Genomic DNA, 9,774 nt, shown 5'->3' on the forward strand with positions numbered 1-9,774 from the left:
TGACTTGATTTGACTTATTTTATGTGTGTAGATTTGACATTTTACCCATTTCCAATTTGAGGTTCCTTATATGGTCACTGTCATGTGGAAAAGACGTCTCTCCATTTTTGATCTTTTTTTTTTTTTTTTAGAAAAACATAATAATGAAAAAATACAACAATAAAAAAGACCCAAAATTAAGAAATGAATTGTGTTTTCCAATATTTTACAAATAATAAGCTCTTTCCCTGTGTCACAGTTTGACGCGTTACTGGAAACGATCTTGGAATCCAATCAGTGCCTACTTGCAGCAGTCGTATGATGACTCAGCTCCTGAAAAAAAACAATAATAATAATGAAAAGATGAGATTTTAACCTGCCCTCTGCAATCATCCGACATTGCTGCAAAGGATAAACTTACTGACAGATGAATAAACATCGCACTCGAACGTGCGCGAGCGGGAAGTGAGGACGACCGCTAGATTGATGGGAAAATGTTCGCCTCATCTCAGTATCGTCATCGCTTAACTGTTTCTTCCCTGCCGATACTAATAACTAATAAAACACTGCTTCTCTAGTCGGATCACAATAATCGATACAGTAGAGCCCAAGCATACGACATGTACCGGTTCTGAGGTGGGGGTCATGAAGTGAAATTGCTGAATAGCTTAGGAAAGAAACCTTTGAGAATTAGTAAATTATTAAAATAACCTTATACGAAGTCTTGTCGCAGGGGCAGATGCCTCAGCAGGGAATCCCAGACCTCCGTTTCCCTAGCTACCTCATCCAGCTCATCCGACGGGATCCCGAGGTGTTACCAGTCCAGCATAGAGACATTGTCTCTCCAGCATGTCCTGGGTCGTCCCCCGGGGGCTCCTGCTGGTAGGACATAGCCAAAACATCTCCCGAGGGAGGCGTCCAGGAACCATCCTTATCAGATGCACTAGCCATCTCAATTACCTCCTCTCATTGCAGAGGAGCAGCGGCTCTACACTCCAGAATGACTGAGCTTGTCATTCTATCTCTAACCAAATTGCTCTATGTTACTCCCAAAATTTTCTTAACCAAATATTAAAACCCTTACTCTGTTTTGAAACCATTACCCAGAATCTGAAGCCTTTTTAAAATGCTCATTTGTCTTAAAACCCTCCCCTAACTCAGCATTGAAATGTTACCCAAAACTGAAGCTTAAAACCCCATTTTGTTCTTGAAACCTTAAACTAGCTTCAAACCCTAAATTTGAAAATCTCCATTTTATACTGCTCCATTTTATACCCTGAATGTTCTTGAAACCCACTTTAAGACCCATGCTCTTGTCTTTAAAGCATAATTGAGACTTGCGAGTCCTCTATAAACCTAAAATTGCCGTGAAACCTCACTCAGAAAATGAAATAATCCCCCTTGATATTTTAATTTTACTCTAAACCACTGATTAGGGCCCGTAAGTTAAAAACTGTGAAGTCTTGAATTCCCACTCCATTTTTTTTTCTTGAAAGCCTATTTCAAGTACCTTGCTCTGTAACCCAGACTTGGAAGCCTTCTCTAAACACCAAATATTCTTAAAACCCTACTACAAAAAAACTAACCCTGACCCAGCCTTGAAATGTTAATCAGAAACATAACCCTGAAACCCTATTTTTTATGTTAAAACTCCAACTTTGTATTGAATGTTAAATTTTAAGTCCCTTGCTGTCTTGCATCTGTGATCACACTTGAAAGCCTTCTTTAAACCCCAAGTTGTCTTGAAATCCCACTTTACAAACATACCCCAAATTTCAGAACAGCCAGTCATGTTTGAACGCTGACATAAAATTTAAAAGCCCTACTTTGAAACAATTCCCTCGCTGCAAAACGTCGGGCAGGCGGCAGCTAGCGTAGAGACGGCTGGGCCTGCCCCCTACCCCCGCCCCCGAGTGCCGCGGCGATGGCCAAAGGCGGCAGACGTGTAATTAGCTATAAAATAGTACCACGTGAGGGTCTCCTGGGTGTGGGTAGGGTTTTGAGGGGGTGGGTAACGGGGGGTTCAGCGTGCACACACAATTAAGTCCAAATGAAAAATTGATTTCCACTCATCCTGAATGGATGTTAAAACAAAGCAGGTTGTAAATAGAGTGGACGCGGAAAAGCACGAGTACGGCGGTGGATCTAGGCCGCTTGTTAGCACAGCTCGCTGGCGTATCCATTGATCGGTCACCGCTGTCACTGCTGTGGTGGATGAGCGCAAGAAATATAATTCAATAAACACGTCATTCAGGCTCCCGGATTTGAACCCCGATAAGTTCTGGCTGTTTAGCGTTTCGCTAGCTAGCAGCAGATTGATGGCTCGGCTGTTTAGGTGCCCGGTGGAGATTTGAGACCTGAGCAACTGCGTCTCGAAACTTGGATTTAAATGTTGTGTTTTTAACATTAAGAATATTTAAAATGCATTGAAAGCCTTACCCTGATTTGAAGCATGGCCTTTAAAATCTTACTGGAGAATGCTATCACTTGTTTGGAAAAACAATTTGAAACCCTAACCTACTTGTAATCAATTAATTTATTAAAACTTTACTTTAGAATCCCTTCCTCAGTATTAAACGCCATATTTTGTTTTGAAATTTCATTTGAAAGCCTTGACATACTTGTTATCACTTAACATTTATTGAACCTCTACTTTGAGACACTAATCAGGCCTTTAAATCATTGTCCTTGTTTGAAAAATTTGTTTAAAACCCTAACCTACTAGCAATGACTTTGGGTTTATTGAAACACTCCTTTTAAACCCTATTTAGAATTTTAAATGCTTTCCCTTGATTTGAAACACGTTCTAAAACCCCAATCTCTTTGTAATCACTTTATGATTAATTCAATCTTACTTTGAAAAATAAGACTTTTTAATGTTTCCTATTTCTTCAAAACACAATTTGAAACCCTAAACCTAGTTTCACCAAACAACTCTTAAAACCATACTTTGAAACCCTTACTCAGTTTTAAAAGGCAAATGTTGTTTGAAAACACAATTTATAACCCTAACATTTTTGTAATTCTGGAAAAATGACTTTGAACCCTTTCTCAAGCTTTTCAACCATACCGCTGGTTTAAAAACGTTTTGGGGAACCCAAACCTACATGCAATCACTTCACAATTATGGACACCCTACTTAAAATGCCTTACCCGATCACGTCATCATAAACTTTCAACTTTCAACCCAGCATACTTTTTAAATCCTACTCTATTTTATTACCTGTCAACCTTGATGTCAATAGGACTGAACAAAACCCTAAAAAAGTAAAAACCCTCAATTGAATCCCTAACCTCTTCTGTATCTAGTTCGACCGCCCATCATGAGGGCCTTATCCAAGCTTAAAACCCCAACTTTAACATTCATGGTACAAGAGCATTCCATAGACGAGGAAGCGTGTCAGGCACAAATCTTCGGCAGGACTACTACCAATACTGGATTTCCATTTGAACAGATTTGGGAAATCCTTAATATGAAACCCTAATGCTGACTCCAAATATGACCCTGAAACCCCAACTCGGTCATTTTTCTTGAAAATATTTTCAACGAAACTTTGTTTGAATTTCAACACTCAAAGCTTTAAACAGTTTAAACAGTTGTTTAAAACCTTTTAAATGCCAGACTACACAATTTGAAACCTAGACCTATTTGTAATCAATGAAAAAACAATTTTGAATGCCTTACAATTGTGTAACCCAGAACCTTTGGTCGATGGACTCACACAATTTGAACCTTATCCTTAACCTTAATTAGTAACTTAAGAAGAATTGGGCAAGGTGTTCAAAATAATGTTTTCATTGTGTAACCCAAAAGTTTAAACTCACAGCTCAAAGAGTTACACATATTTGAAACCCAACCTATCTGTATTTTCTTCACTTTTATTGTAACCAAACTTTGAGCACCTTTACCACTATTGTAACCTAAAAACACAAATTTTGAATGTTAACCTTATTAATTTATTGCCAACCCAGTATAAATGTTCCAGCCTATCTTGAGGGCTACACTGAACCCTGAAACCCTAACTTGGTAACCTTATGTCATGGTCGCCGTGGCGACCGGTCTGCCCCGCCCCCTGGGCACCAGCTGAAGCAGATCAGCTAATTGCGTGGCTGCTACTTAAGGTTGGGTTGTGGGTATTGCGGGTGTTGGCTCATTACACCTTTTCCGTTCTGTTATGCCCTGTCCTGTTTAGTTTGAGTCGGAGGAAACCTGTACCTGACCATCCTAAGTGTAAGAATGTTTTTGTTCTGTTTTGTCCCGGAGTTTTTGGACGACTTTTATTTTGGTAAATAAAAGTTTTGATCGTCACGCAATTGAGTTCTCCCTTCCTGCCTCCGTTCTGGTCCGGTGTCCCACCTCGTGACACCTTACCCTTTACAAATCTGAATCCAGAATCTTACCTTGTTTTTGATGCAGTAATTTCAATTTGAAATCCAGATTTGACTTTTATGATATGCCAGAGACAAGACTTTTTGACTTTTATGCATGCAATAGAATTAAATATTAAGATTTCCTCATTCTGAAGCCTTATTTATAAATAACTACAATATTCTAAGCCGTATTAAAAAAAACATCGCAATCAGTGACATTAAAAATTCTCCAAATGTGTGGCCCATTAGCTCAGGCGTTCTTATGAACCCGTTTTGTCAGTTTCGGCATTTCATTAAGCCTCCATAAATATTTAAAGGCCAACTTATTGAAAGCTCACCGTCACTGTCATCGGCACCAGGGTGCGTCGGCCGCGCTCGACAGACAACCTGTAGATGGAAAATTTAAATTATTTTTTTTTTAAATATTGAATCATTCGTAACGTGTATAAAGTAATGATATATTAAAGCAAAAAAAACAAACGAATTTTAGTCTGCTGAGTTAATTACCCCAAAATTAAAAAATAAGTATTATTATTTAATAGAGGCCTAAGATTTAAGTATTTATTTCAATGTATTTACATATTGTTTGATTTATTTATATGAATTAATTTTAATTAAATATGTATTTATATTTTTTATAAATAGATATTACTTTTTAATTCAAATTAATTGATTCCTTTTTTGATAATTAAAAATTATATTAAAAAAACAATACAAAAAGTGTTTCAACGTGCTTTTTAAATTACCCAAAATAATGATTCTTAATTAATATTATTTTACACCAGGGGTTGGGAAACTTTTATACCCAAAGAGCCATAATGGAAAAATATCATGATTTTTATTTTAGGATAAATTTCTGCGAAATCCCCAAACCTGCTCTCCAGTCAAAACCGAAGTTTTCAGCGCAATATATTTCAATATGTGTTGTTAGATGATTTGATAAAATTCATGGAATAAATAATAATGCCACAGCCTGTGTCCCATATCAACAAATATACCACTTTGAACTTGTCTTCCTTCCATAGTAACATAAGATCGCCGAGGCTCATTTTGACCTTCCTTTTTTTCTTAAAGGTTTTCAGAACAAGGTGACAGCAGAGTTCCTTTGTAAAAATGTCACAAAATAATGCAAACAAACACAGTGGGTGCCTGTGAGAGAGAGCGTAGAAAGCTATGTGTGAAAGATACAGCCGCTGCCTACCCAATCAAATCGTTTTGTGTGCTTAGCTAGCGTTTATGAGTGTTTGCAATTTGTTTTGTGGGTTTATATCATTACGCGTCTCAACAGTGAACATACATTTTTAATAAGCTTCCATGTAAAGGATTACTTAGCAATGAAAACGCGAAAATGAGGTCTGTTGGTGTGACACCTTAACTGCAAACTATATTTGAAACTATGCCCCTTATGGGACGTAAGTCCCACAGCTGAACCAACTCATACATTGGAGCTTCTGCTATGCATGCATAAAACTGGCATCACGCTTGTTAGTATTGAAACAATACCGAGGTGGCGTTTTATCTGTGTGCTATATGTACTTATGAAAAGAGCCATATCTGGCTTGTGAGCAATGGGTTCCTGACCCCGTCTCTAGTGTTAGCATTTAAACGTTAGCCAAAGTCCGGGTAGCGGCTAACAAAAAGTAGCGCAAAAGTGTAATTGTCTTGTTATATCTTTGGGTTTTTGCCTTCCATCTTTTTTTTGTGGCGAAGGTAAAATATAAGCTCCCACGTTGCTTACCAACTCCACCCCTGAGTGACAAACAGCCTCACACGGCTCGCCTCACTTCATCTTCACAACATCCTTCTTTTTTTTTCAGTTTTATTTCTTCTTATTCTTCATCTGAAACCTATGTAGTTTAGGTAATTTTGAGCATACTTTTTTGGTGCTTTTCCTAATAAAGTGACCACCTAGCTCTCCAATAGAGTGGCAGTGCCAGCCCGGGGGACAAAAAAAAGTCAATCCACCAAGAAAATGCTAAGAGAACGTTATCACCTCGTAAAGCTAGAACCGCGTGCGAGAGAGAGAGAATGGCACTTACACTTTTCTGAGTTAGAGCGCCACGGCGAGACATGATAAGCCGGCGGCGTTTCCAAACGTGAATTAACTCGTCCGCACTATCTAGGTACGCATGCCTAAGGGGTAAAAAAAGATTTGAAGTTTTAGGGAAATAAATCGTGAAGTAGTAACATTTTTTACAATTATTGTTCAAAGAAATACATTGAAAACAATAAACATATGTAAATACTTATTCACATTATGTACATGCATATATGTATATATATATATATATATATATATATATATATATATATATATATATTTATATATATTATAAAATATGTATATCCTCCTCACCCCTGTTGAGGTGGTGTCTATATCATCCTCAGACTCGGGTCCTGGGAGTTTGAGGCTTCTACTCACCATCTTAGCGGTTTCTAGGACTGCGCTCTTCTGGACTGAGTTTTTGATGTTGTTCCTGGGATCTGCTGGAGCCACTCTTCCAGTTTGGGGGTTACTGCCCCAGTTGCCTCAACTATCTCAAGGACCACGCTGATTTTGACCTCACACATCATGTTGGTGGCAGTTGGGATGGCCACATCCATTATCACCACCCTCTTCTGCTCTTTGTCCACCACCACCATGTTTGCTTGGTTAGCCAGGAGCTGCTTGTCACGTAAGTCCCACAACATATTGGCCCTGTTGTTCTCAGAGACCTTTTGTGGTATCGCCCACTGGGAAATGGGTACCTCTTTGCCATACCGGTTGCAGATGTTCCTGCATACTATTCCAGCTACTTGGTTGTGCCTCTCCATGTACTCTGATCCAGGTAGCTTCATACACCCGGCCACTATGTTCGGGACTGTTTCAGGGGCGTCTTTGCACAGTCTGCATCTTGGGTCTGATATACTGTGGTAGATCCTGGCTTCTATGGTTCTTGTGCTTACCAAGGAGATTGTCCCAGTTGTTGAACTTGGTGATGACCATTTGTTCGACATACTTTTGGATTACTGATGTTTCGTCCTGGACTGTGGCATTGATGCTATCTCGACTCTTTCCGATTTGCGTATAACCTCAGGGTGCAATACTTGGGGTGGAATCCCCTGTGAGAGAGGTATTTTCTTGTCTTGATGTCAGCCGGTTCAATCTCCTCTTTTGGCCAGCTTTATTCTACCACCGTGGTATCTGATGACGTACATGTTGATGGCTCTGACCTTGTTTCTACCATTCAGCTGACTTGTTGTGTTATGAATTAATTTGGTAATGAGTTATATGTACCTTTTATGTAAATATATTTATGTCTTAATAATTACTTTTGCTTTTTTGGTTTTATACACTCACACTAATTTTGCCTATTTGCAGAAGTTGTTCCTCCTTTTGAAATTTTTGTCGCCATTTTTTTCTATGTGGATATAGTTTAAAAAAAATGTAATAAGGCAAAAGTGTGTCTATTAGGACAAAAGTAGGCACCAGTTAACTTATCTTTTCCGTGCCATTCTTCCAGACGGGATTTCCCACTGAAAGCGCAATTTTCTGTTTCCGCGGCCGACGGATGATCTGCTGGGAGCTGTCAATCAAAGTGACGAGCTGTCAAGATGATGGCGATCATGATGAAACCTGCTTTCTGCTCTTCTTTTCCACCGGTGAGGACAGGAAGTCGATAATTAGTTAGCATGCTAAATGCTAATCTAATCCATCTAAAACAAATCAATCTATCAAGACTACTTTATAAATCCAGAATTGTGTGCATGAGTGTGCGCGATTGTATGTGATTTATCGGTTTCGAAAGAACTGAAACGATTTTGGGGAAAATGTACACAGTTATACTTTAGGCCTGTCTTTAGCTAGGTGTCGTGTCAAGGGACACCCAATAAATACAAACAAAATCAATAAACAACTGCTTTCGTGTGGTCTATTTCTGTGGGGCCTCTCATCTCTGGGTCAAGCCGATGTTGAGCACACACCTCCTGGTGGGTATTTCTTTTTCTTTGCCACTGGCTGCTTCTTTCGGCTGTCTCTGATACAGATTTGATGGTTTGGCCTCAGATTCCCAGGTCAACCAACCATTTAGTGGAAGATCTTGCCACAAAGCCTTCTATGTTAGGTTTTTGTTTTTGTTAGGGAAAAGAAAACAATTCATTACCATATGGGCAATCAAAAGTAATCAAAACATTTATTAAAAATGACTAACTCCCATCTGGACGGACCTCAAACTTCCAGCAAAGTTGTTGTGATTCAGCTGTAAGGTCAGCACAGCCTAGGTGTTTTCGCTCGAAAGCCTCATCCACTGAGTCCTCCTCAAGTACTGTGAGCTCGATGATGAACGTCTTTTTCTGTGAAGGCGATATCATCAGCAAAACGGAGGTTAGTGATGTTGTGTCCCCAATGCTGACTGCGCCTTTATGTTGCTTCGGTCATGAGCCTCTCTGGGAAAATGTTAAATACAATTGGAAAAAGATTGCAGCTTCGTCTCACACCGACTGCGGTTTGAAAGCACGCTCCAATGTTACCATGGGATCCCACAAGGATCCGTATAAACTGTATACCCACCCCACAAAAGCGATTGTGAAGTTCGCTGACGACACCATCTTGGTAGGCCTCATCTTTGATAGGGATGAGACGGCAAACAGGGAAGGAGGTGGGGACGCTGACAACATGGAATTTGAAAAATAATACTTAACACCAAGGAAGTCATACTTGACTTTAGCAGGATACACACAAAACCAGCCCTATTCGTCATAAATGGAGACTGTGTTAAGTGAGTCCACTCCTTCAAACTCCTGGGCATGCACATTCCTGACAACCTCTCCTGGTCTGCCAGGGATGTGGTGGGTAAAGCCCAGCAGCAACTCCGCTTCCTGAGGGTTCTTAGGAGGAATAATCCGGAACAAAAGTTGCTGGTGTCCTTCTATAAAACTGCACTGGAAAGCATTCTGGGATATGGCATCACTGTAGAGAATCACGGGGACCAATCGATCATCAGCTGCTCTCTGCCCAGTCTAGAAGACATTGACGGCTTTTAATCCTGCAGCAGAGTCATCAACCTTCTGAGAGACAATTCCTACCTGGGCCGCCACCTCTTTGACCTGTTGCCTTCTGATAAGTGCTACAGGTCCTTCAAAACAAGGCCAAACAGGCTCAGAGAGCGCTTCTTCCTCAGGGCCATCACAATCCTCAACGAACGCACAAAACTGTGAAAACATATCTCGCAACAATTTGTTGCATAATGAAACTGTGGAGTCAATATATACTACTGCACAAAACTGGGATAAAAAGTATATATGTATATATTATATATATATATATATATATATATATATATATATATATATATATATATATATATATATATATATATATATATATATATATATATTGCAATTATTATTATTTTATTTTATTTTTTATCCTGATAGTCATTTATC

General features: G+C 39.2%; 1 protein-coding gene across 1 annotated transcript; it reads right to left on the minus strand.

The window, feature by feature from the left end:
- Window positions 1–240: 240 nt before the first annotated feature.
- LOC148373263 (uncharacterized) lies at window positions 241–8,952 on the minus strand. The gene is made up of 6 exons (XM_088320460.1): window positions 8,860–8,952; window positions 8,557–8,682; window positions 8,314–8,444; window positions 6,390–6,483; window positions 4,689–4,737; window positions 241–312 (listed from the first exon to the last, which is right to left on the minus strand). The coding sequence occupies exons 1-6, from the start codon at window positions 8,950–8,952 to the stop codon at window positions 281–283; spliced, it is 525 nt and encodes a 174-aa protein (XP_088176586.1). The 3' UTR covers window positions 241–280.
- Between the last annotated feature and the right edge of the window lie 822 nt (window positions 8,953–9,774).

Source organism: Urocampus carinirostris, chromosome 1, assembly GCF_059441175.1.
Source record: "Urocampus carinirostris isolate Australia breed hairy pipefish chromosome 1, RoL_Ucar_1.0, whole genome shotgun sequence".
Taxonomy (NCBI): Eukaryota; Metazoa; Chordata; class Actinopteri; order Syngnathiformes; family Syngnathidae; genus Urocampus; species Urocampus carinirostris.

Bases quoted from the DNA above. Each gene is read 5' to 3' on its own strand.
- LOC148373263 (XM_088320460.1), bottom strand. From the start codon at position 8,952: ATGAGGCCTACCAAGATGGTGTCGTCAGCGAACTTCACAATCGCTTTT. The intron at 8,683-8,859 runs GTAACATTGGAG...TCGCCTTCACAG, and splicing joins GATCCTTGTGGGATCCCATG to AAAAAGACGTTCATCATCGA. The intron at 4,738-6,389 runs GTAAGTGCCATT...TTCCATCTACAG, and splicing joins GCGCTCTAACTCAGAAAAGT to GTTGTCTGTCGAGCGCGGCC.